At 36.2% G+C, this 18511-nt stretch overlaps 1 protein-coding gene across 1 annotated transcript in view; it reads right to left on the bottom strand.

The window, feature by feature from the left end:
* The window catches only part of ARFGEF1 (ADP-ribosylation factor guanine nucleotide-exchange factor 1 (brefeldin A-inhibited)), a 45423-nt gene extending 29679 nt beyond the window's left edge, over window positions 1-15744 (bottom strand). The window contains exons 1-7 of the mRNA XM_008566839.1: window positions 15653-15744; window positions 10711-10751; window positions 10447-10616; window positions 9930-10081; window positions 9625-9797; window positions 8585-8745; window positions 7516-7646 (exon numbers count right to left, since the gene is read on the bottom strand). Coding sequence (XP_008565061.1) covers window positions 7516-7646; window positions 8585-8745; window positions 9625-9797; window positions 9930-10081; window positions 10447-10584 — 755 coding nt within the window. The 5' untranslated portion in view covers window positions 10585-10616; window positions 10711-10751; window positions 15653-15744. The remainder of the gene's footprint in view (window positions 1-7515; window positions 7647-8584; window positions 8746-9624; window positions 9798-9929; window positions 10082-10446; window positions 10617-10710; window positions 10752-15652) is intronic.
* Between the last annotated feature and the right edge of the window lie 2767 nt (window positions 15745-18511).

Here is an 18511-nt window from a genome sequence, read left to right as displayed (position 1 = left end):
CAGACAAAAACTGTTCAGAGTCACAACTACAAGACCAGCCCTGCAAGAAATCCACAAGGGAGTCCTATTTCTGGAATCAAAAGAGCAATAAGAATCATCATGAACACACAAGAATAAAACCCACTAGTAGAGCAGATAGGCAAAAAAGAGAAAGAGAAATAGTATCTTATCACTACAAAAAAACCCCCACTAAACAGAAAAGATAAATAATAAAAGGAAAAGAAAGGAATAAAAGTATAAAACCATAAAAAATAAATAAAATGGCAGGAGTAATAAGGCAAAACCTTTCAATAACAATCATGAATGTAAATGGATTAAATTCCCCAATTAAAGGATACAGACTGGCTAAATGGATTGAAAATCTAGACCCAAATATATGCTGCCTGCAAGAAGCTCACCACCAGTAGAGACACACATAGACTAATACTGAAGGGATGCAAAAAGATACTCGATGCAAATGGAAAGCAAAAATGAGCAGGAGATCCTATACTTATATCAGATAAAACTGACTTTAAACCAGTAACTGTAAAAAGAGACAAAGAAGGATATTATATAATGATAAAAGGATAAACGCAGCAAGAAGATGTAACAATCATAAATATATATGCACCCAACATTGGAGCACCCAAAAATATAAAGCGCAAATGTCATTGGATATAAAGGGAGAGACAGATATTATATAATGATAAAAGGATAAACGCAGCAAGAAGATGTAACAATCATAAATATATATGCATCCAACATTGGAGCACCCAAAAATATAAAGCGCAAATGTCATTGGATATAAAGGGAGAGACAGATTCCAAAACAATAATAGTTGGGGACTTCAACAACCCTCTCTCAGCAGTGGACAGATCATCTAGACAAAAACTAGCAGAGAAATACTGAATTTATTTATTTATTTTTTTGTCTTTATTTGTGACCGGTAAGGGGATCGCAACCCTTGGCTTGGTGTCTCCCGCACCGCGCTCAGCCAGTGAGTGCACCGGCCATCCCTATATAGGATCCGAACCTGCAGTGGGAGCACCGCTGTGCTCCCAGTGCCGCACTCTCCCGAGTGAGCCACGGGGTCGGCCCAAAATACTGAATTTAAATGGCACCTTAGACCAAATGGACTTACAGACATTTATAGAACATTTCATGCAACAACTGCAGAATATACATTCTTCTCATGAGGACACAGATCATTCTCCAGAACAGACCACAAGACTGGCTACAAATGAAGTTTCAACAAATTTAAAATGTCTGAAATTCTAGCGAGTGTTTTTTCAGACCATAATGGAATAAAACTAGAAATCAGTAACAAGTGAAACTTTGGAAACTATACAAATACATGAATATTAAGCAACATGCTCCTGAAACACCAATGGGTCAAAGAAGAAATAAAGGAGGAAATCAAAACATTCCTTGAATAAGTGAAAACACAAGCACAACATACCAAAACCTCTGGGATACTGCAAAAGCAATACCAAGAGGAAAGATTACTGCAATAACTGCTCACATCCAAACTGAAAGATCCCAAATAAACAACCTAATGGTACACCTCAAGGAACTAAAATAGCCCAAACAATACAAACCCAAAATTACTTGTAGGAAAGAAATAATAAAGATCAGAGCACAACTGAATGAAACAGAGACCAAGGAAATGATACAAAAGATCAACAAAACAAAAAGTTGGGTTTTTGAGAAGATAAATAAAACTGACAGATCATTAGCTAGACTAATCAAAGAAAAGAAGAAAGAAGACCCAAATAACAAAAATCAGAAATGAAAAATGAGAGAGACTTTACAACTGATTCCACATAAATCCAAAGAATTATTAGAGATTATTAACAACCATATGCCAACAAACTTAAAAATCTAGTGGAAATGGATAAATTTCTGGACACATACAAACTACCAAGACTGAACCAAGAAAAAACAGAAAACCTGAACAGACCAATAATGAGCACTGATATTGAATCAGTAATCAACCACCTCCCAACAAAGAAAAGCTTTGGACTAGATTGCTTCACTGCTGAATTCTACCAACTTTTATAGATTTAAAACCAATTTTTATCACACTATTTCAAAAAATCAAAACAGGGTATTCTTGCAAACTCATTCTATAAGGCCAGCATCACCCTGATACCAAAACCAGACAAAAACACAACAAAATCTGTAAACTACAAGCCAATATCCTTAATGAACTTAGATGTAAGAATTCTCAACAAAGAACTAGCAAACCAAATCTAACAGCACATGAAAAAGATTATATACCATGATCAATTGGGATTCATCCCAGGGATGTGAGGATGGTTCAACATGCATTTATCAATCGATAAATGTGATAGACCACACCAACGAAATGAAGGACAAAAACCATATGATCATGTCAATAGATGCAGAAAAAGCATTTGATAAAATTCAACATCGCTTTATGATGAAAATTGTCAACAAACAACAAATTACAGAAGGAAAATAACAATAAAAGCCATATATGAAAGAAGTTAAAGAGGATACAAAAAAATAGAAAGCCACTCCATGCTCATGGATTGGTAGAATTACCCAAAGCAATCTACAGGTTTAAGGCAATCCCTCCCATAACACCAATGACATTCTTCACAGAAGTAGAAGAAGCAATCCTAACATTACATGGAACAACAAAAGACCCGAAACTATAAAACTTCTAGAAGAAAATAATGGGAAATGCTGGAGGGCATAGGACTAGGCAAAGACTTTATGAATAAGACATCAAAATCATGGATTATAGGCCGGCCCTGTGGCTCCTTCAGGAGAGTGCGGTGCTGGTAGCACTGAGGCCACGGGTTAGGATCCTATACAGGGATGGCCGGTGCACTCACTGGCTGAGCGTGGTGCAGACAACACCACGCCAAGGGTTGCGATCCCCCTACTGGTCAAAAAAAAAAAAAAAAAATCATGAATAACAAAAGCAAAAATAAACAAATAGGATTTTATCAAACTACTAAGTTTCTGTATAGCAAAAGAAACAATCAACAGAGTGAAGAGACAACTCACAGAATGGGAGAATATATTTGCAATCTATGTATACAACAGGGGCTGATATTCAGAATATAAAAGGAACTCAAACAACTCAATAGTAAAAAAACAAATAAGCTCATTGATAAATGGGTAAGGCAGCACTCCTGGGGTCCTAGACAAGGAGCTGCCCTGTCTGACCAGAAGCAGGCAACAGAGGAGTCCCAGAGTCCTAGGCAAGGATACATGGGCTGCAGCTCCCTCTGCCTGGAAGCAGGCAAGATAGGACACCAAGGGTCCTAGGCAAGGAGTCATGGGCAACAGCCCCCTCCTCTTGGAAGCAGGTAAGACAGCATGTCTGGGGTCCTAGGCAAGGAGCTGAGGGCTGCAGCACCCTCTGCCTGGAAGAAGGCAAGACAGCACTCCTGGGGTCCTAGGCAAAGAGCTGTGGGCTTCAGGGCCCTCTGCCCAGAAGCAGGCAAGAAAGGATGTCCAAGGTCTTACACAAGGAGCTGTGGGCCATAGCCCCCCCCCCCCCCCCCCCCCGGAAGCAGGTAAGGCAGGATACCCAGAGTCCTAGGCAGGGAGCCAAAGGCCGTGGCCCCCTCTGTCCAGAAGCAGGCGAGAGAGTACACCTAGGGTCCTAGGCAAGGATCTGAGGGCCATGGCACCCTCTGCCTGGAAGCAGAAAAGAAAGCACGCCCAGGGTTCTAGACAAGGAGCTGATGGCAGTACCCCATGCCCCAAAGCAGGCAAGAGAGCATACTGAAAACACCACTTTGTGCAGGTGGCCCACCAAAGACACCACCACAGCCATGGCTGCCCAAAAAGTGGCTCAATGCCATAGCAGCAGCCACAGCCTCCACGCATGCAGCCTGTTGGACACTAGACTGCACCAATACATAGAGAGTCACCAGCGGAGACCAGAAAAAGAAAAGGATGTCTCTCTCCTCAAAGTCCACTCCACTGCAACAGAAGAAGGAACTGCACTACCAGATAACCAGACATCGCCGTAGAGATATTAGAAATACGAAAATCCAAGAAAATACGACACACTCAGAAAAACACAGTAATTCTCAAGTAACAGACCCTATAGAGCATAAAACCCTTGAAATGACTGAAAAGAAACTCTGAGCAACAATTTTAAGGAAATTCACTAGGATACGAGAAGACTAAGTTAGACAACATAATGAAATGAGACAAAGAATCCAGGATATGAAGGAGAAAATTTACCAAGAGATTAATACCTTAAAAAAGTATGTAGCAGAACTCACAGAACTGAAAAATTCACTCACTGAAATAAAAAATACAACCGATAGCTTAAGCAACAGGTTAGAACAAGCAGATGAAAGAATTTCTGTTCTTGAAGATGGTCTTTTCGAAATAACACAGGCAGACAGAAAAAAGGAAAAAGGAATTTTAAAAAATGAATAAAAACTAAGAGAGCTAGCAGACAACCTTAAGCATACAAACATTCAAATCATGGGTGTTCTAGAAGGGGATGAGAAAGGAGAAGGCATTGAAGACCTATTCAACAAAATAATAACATAAAACTTCCCAGGTATAGGGAGAGACACGGACCTTTAGATCCAGGAGGCTCAAAGATCCCCAAACAGATTCAACCCAGAAAGATCCTCTCCAAGACACATTATAGTCAAACTGGCAAAGCTTAAAGACAAAGAGAGAATCTAAGCCAGAAAAAAAGTGTCAAGTCACCTATATGGGAGCACCTATCAGACTAACAGCAGGCTTCTCAACAGAAATTCTACAGGCCAGAAGAAAATGGGATGATACACTCAAAATACTAAAAGGAAAAACCACCAGCCAATAATAATATATCCAGTAAGGCTATCCTTCAGCAATGAGGGAAAAACAGTGTATTTTCCAGACAAAAGCTGTGGGAGTGCACAACCACACGATCACCCCTACAAGAAATGCTCAAGGAACTCCTGCAACTGGAATCCAAAAAACAGTAATCACTACAATGAGTACACAAGAAGAACAAAACCCACCATTTTTTAGATTCCAGATGCAGGACTTCCTTAAGGATTTCTTGTAGAGCAAAAATGCAAATGAGAAAGGGAAAGAAACCAAATCTTACCATTACAAAAAGCCACTGTGATAATGTAATAATGCTTCTACTTTATTTCTGATTTGAGTACTTTTCATCTTCTCTCTTTTTTATTGGTCAGTCTAGATAAAGGTTTGCGAATTTTGTTGATCTTTTAAAGAATCAACTTTTGGTTCTGTTGATTTTCTCTATTGTTTTTTAATTCCCTATTCCATATATCTATGGTAATCTTACTTAAATTTGCCTTTGGTTTAGTTTGCTCCACTTTTTCTATTCTCTTAAGGTAGAAGTTTACATTACTAATTTGAGATATTTTTTTTAAATTTTAGTATAGATGTTTACAAGTATAAATTTTCCTCTAAGCATGGCATGAGCCCTGCATTCTATAAAGTTTGATATGTTGTGCTTTGATCTTTATCTCTAAATACTCTCTAATTTCCCTATGCTGCTGCTTTTTACCCATTGTTTATTTAGGAGAGTGTTGTTTAACTTCCACACATTTGAGTTTTCTAAATTTCCTTCCATTATTGTGGTCTGAGAATATATTTTCTATGATCTTAGTCTTTTTTTTTTTTAAAGGAAAAATTTAAATGAACAAAAGAAGTTCACAGAAAGATTACTATTATCTTTTAATTCTTTTTCCATGAACTTTCTTTGAAAGTCCCCTTGTATTAATATTGTTTTATTGATTTTTTATGCAAGTTATGTTGCTAAACTTAGATATTTAATTTCTGCTCTGATTTCTTTTTATTAAGTGGAGTTGTTGATTTGCTCAGAAATTAATTTGCCTTTGTAAAATTTATTCGTCTTCCTCTATTGAAATTAATTTGATATTTGCATGCTTTTGGAAGACTTTAGAGAGCTATTTCAAGTAACTGTAGAGATTGTAAAATGAAATATGTAAATTTTAATGTTTTACATGTCGTTTTTGTGAAAAACCTATTTTCTACAGAGTATTTTGTTATTCATCTGTTATTCAGTTTATGTATTTGTTATTTGAACAAATAAATGTGCATACCCTTGTTAAAAATAAAACGAAGTAAAGTAATATAAAAAATGGGCAAGGGAGCTCAGTAGACATTTTTCAAAAGACATATAATTGGCCAATGGGTATATGAAAAAATGTTCAACATCACTAATCATTAGGGAAACGCATATAAAAACCACGTTGAGATATCATCTCACCTCAGTTAGACTGGCTATTATCAGAAAGAACAAAACCAACAAATGATGGTGAGGATGCAGAGAAAGGGGAACACTTCTATGGTGTTGGTGGAACTGTAAATTAGTGCCGCCATTATGGAAAATAGTATGGAGGTTTCTCAGACAACTATAGATAAAACTACTATATGACCCAGCAATCCCACTACTGGGTATATACCCAAAGGAATGAAAAGCATCATGTCGAAGGGATACTGGCACTCCCATGTGTATTACAGCTCTGTGTACAATAGCCAAGAGTTGGAACAACCTAAATGTCCATCAACAGATATTTAGATAAAGAAAATGTAGTACATATATGCAATGGAATACTACTCAGACATAAAAAAGAATGAAATTCTGTCATTTGCAGCAACATGGATGGATAAGATTATGTTAAGCAAAATAAGCCAGGCACAGAGAAAGAAACAACACATGTTCTCACTGCTATGTGGGAGTTAAAAAAATAGAACAAAACAGTAATAATAATAAGTTGAACTGTTAAAAGGAAGAGAACTGTGTTTACTAGAGGCCAGAAAGGGGAAGTGAGAGGAAGAATAGTGAGAGGCTGGTTAATGGATACAAAATTACCGCTAGATAGGAAAAATAAGCCCTACTGGTGTACAGTCGACCTAGGAATCTATAATTAAATTTGATTTATTGCATGTTAAGAAAATACTACAAGAGAGGCAATCAAATGTGCATAACAGAAAGAAATGATTGTTGGCAATGATGAATATGCTAATTACCCTGAATAAATCATCACATATTGTATACATTTATTAAGATATAACTCTGTACCCCATAAATGTGTAATCAATGTTTCAATAAAAAATTAAACAAATAAAAAAACTATGTAACTAACCAGGCTTCAAAAAGAGATGGTTCTTTACCTAAAATCCACCAAGGATGTACACTTTAAAATTCTTTCATTCATCAAGAAATAAAATAAATTTTGCCACTAACTTTAATTTCTGTCTGATTACAACCAAATGTATAAGAAGACAGTATGTTTAAAGTATTAAATTAACTTAGAAGCTAAAATTAAAAGTAGGCTATAATCAAATTTTAAGAAAAGTAACATATTTCCACTTTTAGTTTCTATATTTAACATATTTTTAAAATCTACCTATCTAATAATTGCTATATTTGATAAAACACATGATTTATGTTTAACTGTGAACTTGTGTTCACATAAGGAAAGTTAATTTCATTAAAGTCAAAATAAATCTTTCAAAATTTTAATTACAAATACTGATTGTTACCTGGTTCTTACATCTAATTTGCATCTATTGATGATACAGGATAACTCAAAGAGAATTGGGAACCATCCTCTCACCCACACCCTGTCTTCAGGTGCCACATTCATATCGTCACTTGTGTATTCCTTGAAAGCCTTGAAGAAGAAAGGTAGAATTACTAAAGGCAATACATAATACCTGTACGTTTGGTGTTTTACTTCTCAAAAAAAAAAAAAACTTTAAATACTTTACAAATCAAAAATGAGAATTTAATAAACAATAATAATTTATAGAAAAATAGAAACCATAACTGCCTACAAAGAGCCCTGGACTAGAATCCAAATGTTGGCTTCACCGTCAACTGTCACCAGCTTTCTATAATATTAACAGGTTAATTCAGGTTTGCATTCTTATCATTTAAATGGTTATTACACCACACAGCCACACTAACCATACTGGGGAGGTGAGAAGGTCAAATGAGTGAATCGACGTGTCTAAAGAGTACTGAGCACACCATAGGTCCAAGTTTGTAAGCAGTCAAATCTTATTACCAAATCTATGATGCATCATTATTCCTTATACAGTTACAAAGAAAGATTAAGATATGCAAGTTAAAACTGGCAGCCAGATTGTCAATTCAACCTTTTACTTTAGAGCTAAAGCCTACACTCATCCAGTCAGTCAACTTCAGTACTGTAGGGCATGGACAATAAGAAGCACTATAGGGAATGGTGAAAAACACAGACTGAGGTTTTAAACCCTTGCTCTACTTTACTAGCACTGCAACTATGAGCACATTTTTCTACCTTTCTGTGCCTCAGTTTCCATATCTAAATGGAACTATAACATTATCTATCCCATAAAGTTGTTACAAAGATTCAACAAGTTAATACATTTGAAACACTCAGAAAAATACCTGACACCTTTAATACTGGTAGTTATAATCACTAACCATCATAACCCAGAATCAAGCTCAGATTTTTGGTTTCACTTAAAGATAAATTCTTCATGTACCCTCAATTCCTAAATAAATTTAGATTTCAGATTAGAAATAAATGCTTTGCAAAATTTTGTTCACTAAATGATGCTATACCTGAGGTCTATCAGACACATATTTTGCACAATGGCGAATAAGTCGAATTGCTTCCATGCTTGTGTCTGGGAAAGCTGCATTGCATGCAAATTCGGACAAACACTTCACGGCATCCTGGAAAGAATCAATGGTCGCTGGAAAGTGTTTTTCAAATACAAGTGCTAAAACAGAGAAAAATATATCAAAATAACTAAAATTTTTCAATGATTCTTAATTGTACCAAAAACACATCAACCTCTAGATATAATGCATACTTCTTAAATGTTAAGGGCTTTGATGTCCAACAGATAAGGGGTTCAAATGTGTCTCTAATCTCAGTTGAGTGCCCTGAATAGTGAGAATAGCAAAACAAACCTGTTTTGTTTATACTTTAAAGACAGCACTTAATACAGTGACTGGTACACAGTAGGTACTGAATCAACTTTTGTTGAATGAATATTCCAAAAGTACTTCACCTCTCTTTTTTTCAGTTCCTTGATCTATAAAATGCAGACAATAATACACACAGAATAGTTGTAAACACTACATAAAATAATGTAAGTAAAGAGCTCAGCACAATACTTAAGGAAGCACTCGATAGATGATAGCTACGATAATACCATGATTCTTGACAACGATGGTCATCATTACCATCTTCTATACAGGCTTAACTTATATTTTTATTATTTCAGTCCCTCTCAAAGTTAAGGAAGGCTGTGCAGTCCCCTTCAAAGTTAAAGAAGGGCTTTGCCTTAAGATTCCATGGCTTTGAATAGAAGCCCATCACTCACTAGTTATATGACCTTAGGCAAACTGCCTAACTTCTCTTGATCCATGAGAAAAGGGCATAATAAAGATACTTACCTCATACAGTAAACATTCAATAAAACATTAACTATAATAATAAATAATTATCATTATTTACTCTGGTTCTGTGCACAAAACCTGGTAAACTTAAAGCTACTAAAAGGCCCATAATGTTATTGTACTTGAATTATCTCCTGAACACATTAAGGTTTTCTTGGTTTTTTTTACTTGAACATAGCTAAGAGAATACTCACTGACAATGTGCCCTGTTGTTTGGAATGCAAGTTCCACTATGCTTTCATCTTGATCAGATGCAGCTAGATGAAACACAGAGAATATGTTCTTCCATCCAGACCGAATGTTAGCAGCTTGAGAATTAACCATCTGTGCTATACACCGTACAACCATATCTCGAATTGTTGGAGACCTAAATTTTAATATAATTGTTGGACATGCAAACAGATAAAACTCATCAGTTTTTTCCCTTCTTCTGTTCTTCCCCCAGCTGTGGAAAATTATAAGGCTTTTCTGATATTAAGTAATCAAACAAATATAATACCTGTTCCGTTTCATTATATGTTCAAAAGGTCTTAAGAAATCCTTCTGGAATCTAAAATTAGCAAGCTCCCCTTTTTCTAAGAACTTCATTGACAATTGTCTCAAGGAGTCTACTGCAAAAATAGCTACATCTTCATTAGGATTACAGCCAACCTGTAATGGCACAGAAATACAAGATATTAATGTCAGCAGTGAAAATCTACAATTCTTTATTTTTGCCTTAGAAAAAGTATATAACTAATAGCATAGATAGGTAAATCCTAAGATTCTCCATAAAGGCGCTAAGTATGTTAAAAATATTTCTCAACAAAAAAACCAAGATATTTTAACTAAATACTTAAAACCTAGAGCAATTGTTTTTAAAAAGAAATACAGGATCTCAAGGGTTTTCTAAACTTAATTATAGTAAACTAATAAACAATTGCTTGCAAGGAAAAAAGCCTCAATTCGATGAGATAGAAATTTTGAACAAAGAAAAATATTAAGAATATAAACAAATACCATAGTTATTCAAATACCTTATTAAAATGATCTCCAATAACTTCCCAAATTCGAGACCACTGCAATCTTATTCTTCCCATGTTGTAATATGATATTTCTACTATTTTTTGTAGACTAAACATTCTTGGGTGTGTAGTAGAAAGTAATTCATCCATAGACACAGCACAGAGCCAACGAACAAAATCCACTACAATATAAATACATTTACATTTTTAGCTCAACTTTCAATTTTTTTTTAGCCAAAAAGCCAGTTTGTAAGTAGAATAAATGTACATACTTACCAATAGCATTTCCATCTAGCCTTGTAGACCCTGTGAATATTCTAGGGAAAATAAAACAAAAATTTACATATAAATTGATTGTTATGTCAATTCAAAGGTGGCCTAGTGTGCTAGCCATTTTTATCTGTTTTAAGGGAGCAAAAAATCAGGTAGTTAAAATGAGTATTTTTCATTCTATAATTTACTAACAAGTATAGTTTCGATATTTCTCCCTACCACCCCTACTCCATATGTATCACTTTGCATTCAATAATATTATTAGAATAAGTGTATATTTTTTATTAGTAGATTTATAAACACCAGATAGGCATCTCATGAGATTCTAAGAATAAGAAAAATATTAACTTGTAAAACTAATGAATAATTGGCACAATATGAAACAAGATTTTTCAATTTTTTCTTATCTACTAGCATTAAACAAGTTCTTACAATGAAAATTCTACCTTTTACAAGTAAAGTATGTTTGATCAGAAAATTCATTTGAGGTAAATTAGAAGTGATTGAATATAACCTTGCAAATGGTCTCAGTTTAACAAAGAAGTGGCTATGCCACTCTCCTTAGGCATTCAAATGTTTCGTTAAGCTAAGCTGTCCAGCTCTGCCTAGGCTTATTTGCTGAGCTCTTTTTCTGTGTTTCAAAGTTTTATAAAAGATTTCAGCATAAACATATTAGTTCTCTTTTTTCAAAGTCTACATTTTTACCCATGTTCTGGGATTATAACCAAGGATTTAATATACTTCCAAGATAGATGACATTGCTCAATTTAAAATTCACACAACGGGATTTGCATGATAAAAAGAAAATCTTATACTGAGAAGTTAAAAAAAAGAAAACCTTAAAGGTAGAAGGAGATCAAATATTAAACTTAGAAATAATAGTAGTAACAGTAATAGCTACCAATCACAGGGTGGGTACTATTCTAGTGCTTTTTTACAAGGATACTTCAAAAAGTACAAATCTTTCCATGAATTTTTTGAAGTAGCCTCATTTATATCAACTTATTTAATAATCACAAAGTGAAATATGTACTATTATAACCTCAGTTTTATAAACACAGGAACTGAAGCACAAAGATATTTAATAATGTCCTCAAAGTCACAGAACTAGTAAGTGCTGGAGTCAAAATTCAAACCAGGACAGGCTGACGCCACAGCTCATCCTCTTAACCACTTTTCTACACTGCCTCACACTTACCTAAACAAAACATATGTTAAATATTTTAAATATATTCTAGTTTTTTCCTACTACCAAAATCTAAATGTTCTAAGATATCATGACTTTTTAACCTGAGTGCCCTTGAATGTCTATGTGTCCCGGCAATTAGTAACAAAAATAAGACAGGAAAAACAGTTTAAAAACTGATAACATAACAACTTAGAATCTGAGTTCCTTCTAAAGGAAGGTCTCAAGATTTTCTATATTATTCTTGTCAGCAGAGTGAAGCAATTATTCAAAAATATGGCAGAAAACACAACCTGGAAGAAAAAAATCAGGAGTGATAAGGCACCTTTTAATTCAGTAGTTAGACTGGACTTAGAAATTAAAAATACACAAAGCCTACAAACCTCTCATGTGAACAAAAATAGAAATTGCTACACTATACTTTACAAATGTGATCAGCTGATTTCTCAAACTACAGATATTCTCATGGAAGGCAATGGCTATAAACAAACCACATCACAAATAAGAGTCAAAATTAAATAGTATGGGAGAAACAACAAGAAGAAAAGGCACAAAAGAATCAAGGAAAGATTTTTTTTTACTGAGAAGAAAGCAAATGTCAAAGAGTAGAAGGGTAAAGAACAGAAACAGAGATGGAGATTATATGCAACCATTGGGAAAAGCAGCAACAAACTCTGAAGGTGGTGAAATGATGGAGAACAAAGGCAACAAAGACAGAGAACGATGAGCAGCAATCAGACAGGTTCTGTGGACTTGGGGTGATGGCAGAAGGTGGGAGGAGCATGCATCCTAGGTGAGGGCATTCAAATTCCTACTCACTTTGGTAGCCTCTGAGGGGTCACTCTATTTCTAGTAATGCTCCACTAAAGATAAGCCATATGGTAGAGCATAGCAGTCTGTGGAGGCTTTAAAGTTAAGCCTCTATATACTAAGGCAGGAGAATAGCTATGTTTCACAAAACCAGTCTATAAAATGGATTCTACGTTCCCTGTATGAAAAGCAAAGGACAGAAGCATGAGAATCTTGTTTGTTAATATTAAAAGACATGTCCTAAAAACCAGGAGTAGGATAAAAAAAATTGATACAATTACTGCTTCATCCATATTATGATGCTGATGCAAAAAAAAAAAAAAAAAAAAAAAAAAAAGGTTGGCAGAACATCTGAAGGCTCTGGATCAAATTAACTTTTAAACTATATGCAACACACAAGCAATCTAAATTACTATACCTGTAAAAAGAGTTTTCACAGTGAAAATATCAGAGAAAACATTTATTTCTTACACTTAACTAAAAAATATTTATGAGCAAATGCAGTTGTGATGAGCTGTACATATGATAGGTGACAGAATGTTCCAAAGTGTGACATAGGTCAATTATAATGTCAGATTTGGTATGTTTAAAAATAGTAATAAAAGCAAAAATTATGATTCTAAGTAATTGTTTTTTAGCTTTTAGAAGTAAATCATTCCTGGACAAAGCCTATCCTCTGCAGTTTAGCAATACTTAGGAAATTGGTCTAATTTTACAATGCCTAGAAGATTTTAACTTAGCAAATGCTAGAGGACCAGGTACTCCCAGATTAAAGTGCTCAATATTCTAAATTCTATCTAATACAAAAGTGAAGATAATTAGAAAATTTTATCATCTTAAAGCTTTTAATGTAATCATATTTTTTCTTGTTGGTTAAGAAACAGAAGCTATAAAGAATTAAACATAGAGGAATTATTTTTATTTTTCTTGTTTAGTTCCTGTACTTGTAATAACAAATTATTCAGAGCAATAGGTCTAAGGAGAGAAAAATGACTTTATTTGCTGGAAAAGTACAGAACTCTCCAGGATGATGCTTGATAATATTCTCACTACTGTCATGACTACCAGTGTTATCTCTTCGAGTTAGGTTATGGACCAGAGTTGCAATGCAACATATGAAAATAAACTCAGGTACTCAGAAAGAAATTCAGAAGAAATTTAATGAGAAAGTGAAATGCACCACATACGAATAATCTTGTAATCAAAGATGTAACTTTTAATGCTTTCACTATAAGCTAAAACTTAAATATTGAGGTTTTGCATAAAACTGGATATTGGATTGATGTTTGAAGAAGTATTTGGTGATGATGAGCTTAGGATGATAAAGTGCTAATAGAATTTATGCTAAGTCTCCTCTGAAATAGCATAAATGCTTAAAACAGGGAGGCACGTAATTTGTTCAAATAAGTGACAAGTCCCCCTGTAACAAACAGTAGACAGTAGGATAAATTAGAATTGGGTGTGGTCATATAAAGTATATTATGGAAACAGAAATAATAGGTAAAATGTTGAATTTTGCCTGAGTAGATCCTTATAATGCCTGAATAGATTCTCATAATGACAGTAAAGATGATTTTTCTGAAAGACAAGAAAATCATCTGGAAGAAAGCTAGCCTGGTAGCAGCAGGGCAGCTATTACACGGCTCTGGAGTCATACATAGAGGCTTCTAGAAAGGTGGAGAGGTTAAGAGTGCATACCCAGGGATACACTGCCTGAGTGTACATCCTGAGACTACTCCTCAAAATTCTCTGTGAATTAAAGAATGAAACAGTTATCTCAATAATCAAGACAAGACTAGTCTGGTTGTAGGAATGAGCAAGTTATTTAACCCCCTTCTGTCTCAGTTTCTTCATTTGTAAATTGAGGATAACACTGTTACTGATCTCATGAAGCTACTGAATGAACTGAAGTAATACATGTAAAGCACTCTGTAAAATGCCCCCCCACATGGCAAGCCTTCATGTTATATAATAGGTATAAGATAATACACATCTTTCTTCAACTTTCACAAGAAAAAGGCAAATGACCCTCCTCTCCTAAAAAAAGAACAGCAAGTAGACATTAAGAATTCTTTTCAAGGAAAAAGTTCCAGGGAGTACTTCCAGGGTTAGTAGCCATTGAATACTCTAATTCTGTCTGTCTTACAGCAAAAAGTAAAATGATGGATCAGCATGAGTCTCCAGGCTATCAAGAAAAGATTATAGTATATACTACATGTTTGAAGGTTTCCATCATAACTGGTTAAAAAAAAAAAAAAAAAAAAATTAAACATCAGTGTTGTAAAATGTTAAGTTCCAATTTTTTGGCATTTATCTGGAAAAAGTTAAACTTCAAAACAACACTAGAAGATGTATTGTTCTACATGCTGAGCTTCTAAAATCTGAAATAAATATTCCATAGTAAAATAAACCACAGAATGGGTTTTCATTTAGAAAACCAATTAAAAATGGGGAATACCTGGTAATGTATAATTGTATATGTGTATATTACATATACACATATTATGTCTACATAAATTCTGAAGTCCTTGCCAAAGAAGCTTATAATGAGAATTGCCAGCAAAACCCTTTCATTCTATCCATGATGCAGTTTTATATCACAGACCTAGAAAGATAAATTACACTGCATTTTCAAATAGGAATAAGAAGAATAAGTTTTCTAAAGGAAGGAAAACATTTGTATTCTTTTTCAGCAAGGTTACCATTTCTCTTATGCCCACTAAGTTAAATTTTTATACTGTTTATCTCCTTCCTAAATTCTATGATCGAAAAAGCAAAATTACAGGCATTTTGTCATCTAAATCACAGTATATCACAATACAGTCATATTTCTTTAGGAAAATTGTTCTGGCAATAATGTCTTTCTTTTTACTAATAAGCAAAATATATCTACATGCTACTGAATTGAAATAGTATTCATCTGAAAAGGGAATAAAAGGAATACCTTACCTGTCTACAGCAACAACAACACTTTGAGAACTGGTTTCTCCAATGGATTCCTGAATACTTGCTATCTGCTTCCAGTCCACATTTCCTCCAACTACCACATATAAAAGAGAGTCATTTCAGTTTGAAAATAATTCAGTGGAAGAATACATTTATAGTTCTAAAACACATTTCTGAAATAAATTATTTTCCTAATAAAAGAAGTAAGGCTTTGGGTGAATAGTTCTTTTGGCATCAATGACATTTTTCAAGGCCAAATGTGCTTAAATAAGCTATACTAAGTACTATACAAGACATGGTTATAAGGCACATATTAGGGGCACTGAGAATTTAGATCACAAAATGACATCAGACATATTTTCCCTTAATGTTTATGAAACACAGAACTAACCCGAGTTCCAGTGATACCTTCTTGAGTGTAATTCCAATTCCATATGATTAGACTTCTCCTGTCATTTATTCTCCAGTCTCCTGTTTACAAATGCTTGTTGGAAATTTTACCTGTATGTTCTAACATCCTCTTATTCAAAAGAATCATTCATCTTTTCCCCCCAAACTGGTTCCCTATGTTAAACAGTGGAACAACAATATCCCCAGTTTTCAAAATCTTAACCTTAGGATCATCTTTGATTTCTTTTTCTTCCTTCATCATCAATATTCAACTAATCACTAAACCTTTCTTTGTCCTATTTTCATATCATCTATTCACTTCCATCCCTACTTAGGATAGGCCCTCATAATTTCAGTCCTGGATTACTGAAACAATTTCCTGACTGATTTCCCTGCCAGTAATTACTCTCCTCTTCACTCTATCCTTCATCCTCCTGCCAGATTAATTTTCCTAAATCATCACTTTCATTTTGCTAGTTACTACGTACAGGATAAAGTATAAATTCTACAGCCTAGCACTTAAGGCACCTTCCTTTCAACATTCTAGCCAATATGTGTCTCTATTCATGCCATCCCTCAAGTATCTAAAACTTAACTATGAAGACCCAATTTGAGTTCTCAGGAAGGAGTCCTCTTCATTGTTCTCATCTGCCTCTGAAATAAACATTTACTTAACTAAGTACTACTCTAATCAGAATTACTTCCATACAGTTTCATATAAATTATTTCAGGTGTGTTAATGTTGTCTTCTTAACCAGATAAAAAAGTTACCTAAGGTTAGGAATCACTTTCCTACCTTACTCAATATTAAGTCCAAAGCAGGGGCTCAACAAACACTTCTGAAGGCCAACATAACAGATGATGTCATTTAAACCAGTTGAACTGATATTCTAAGAACTGCACAATGTGCAAAAGATGTGATCCTCACCAAGTTAATAATTTACCAGGAGAGACAGACGTGTTTACAACAAACTTTAATACAATGTAATGATTACTTCATGACTGAAATGAACTAATTACATGTAATGCAAGTTTGCTAACTAGAATTAACTTTGACAGAGACAAGGAGAATAGGGGTGTTGGCTCATGGAAAGGATTCACGTATGATGAAATATTAATTCAGACTGACCCTACACGGATGACCATGTGGAAAGGGAAGCAGAAGGAAATGCAATTCAGAAAGAGGGGCAGCTATATAAAGCAATGGAAGCACGCAAGCATATGTCTGTTTCAATATTTGGGTGTTTTCACAATGGAGGATGCGGTGGGGGACAGGGATGGTAGTAAGAAGAGAACAGTAGTAGATTAAGATGGAAAGACAGACTAGAAATAGAATGCAAAGATCTTTGACTGTCATGTTTAAATGTATTACTTTTGAAAACTGGAAATGATTAGACCTTTTAGAAGATTGATATGATCAACTGTCAAAAAAATAACTCTGGGTCTTCCGGTCAAGATGGCGGAATAGACAGTCCCTAGCGTCACTCTCTCCCACAAAGCAACGGATTTAAACTATAATAACATAACAACAAGTGCATATGGAACAGGGAGACATCAAGCGGGGGAGGCAGAAGCTCCGCCGAGACCACATGCCCTGCGGGGCCGCCGTCGCATGATCCGGCAGATAGGCTTCACTGCCGCCACCGGCTCCATTCCCAGCCCAGCCCCGTGTGCACAGAGTGGGGAGATGTCTGGCAAGGGAGGCAGAGGCTCGGCAAAAACCATACACCCTGTGGGGCTGCCACTGCGTGATCCAGCAGGTAGGCTTCACCGCAGGCACCCAGCTCCATTCCCAGCCCCGCCTAGTGCGCTTGGAGAAGGGAGATGTCCGGCAGGGGAGGCGGGAACTCCACGGGGACCACAGTGCTGCCGCGCGATCCAGCAGCTCAGTCCAATGTGTATGGAGCACAGACACGCCCAGCTCCATTCCCAGCCCCGCCTAGTGCGCTTGGAGAAGGGAGATGTCCGGCAGGGGAGGTGGGAACTCCATGGGGACCGCAGTGCTGCCGCGCGATCCAGCAGCTCAGTCCAATGTGTATGGAGCACAGACACGGCCAGCAAGGGAGATAGAAGCTCCGTGGAGTCCACACACCCTGTGGGGGGGCCGCCATCGCGTGATCCAGCAGCAGGTAGGCTTCACTGCCACCACCAGGCTCCATCCCAAGCCTGGTCTAGCGCGCACAGAGCAGGGAGACATCCTGTAGGGGAAGGGGAAGCCCTGCAGAGACCACACGCGCTGCGGTGCCTCGGTGCACCCCAGCAGCCCAGGCCAAAGCGCACGGAACAGGGAGAAGTCCTGCACGGGAGGTGGAAGCTCAGCAGAGACCACACACCCTGTGGAACTACCCCGTGATCCAGCAGTCCGGCAGAGTCCAAGCTGACCAGAGAGGTGGCTCTCCGGAGAGGCCCATGACCTGAGGCAACCACACACACAAGGCACTAGTGGCCAACTGAGCAGTCACGGAGGTAGCC

This window comes from Galeopterus variegatus, unplaced genomic scaffold (assembly GCF_000696425.1).
Source record: "Galeopterus variegatus unplaced genomic scaffold, G_variegatus-3.0.2 Scaffold271, whole genome shotgun sequence".
In the NCBI taxonomy this organism is placed as follows: domain Eukaryota; kingdom Metazoa; phylum Chordata; class Mammalia; order Dermoptera; family Cynocephalidae; genus Galeopterus; species Galeopterus variegatus.
Note: the sequence above shows the minus strand (reverse complement) of the source record. Positions and strands in the feature narration are given on the sequence as shown.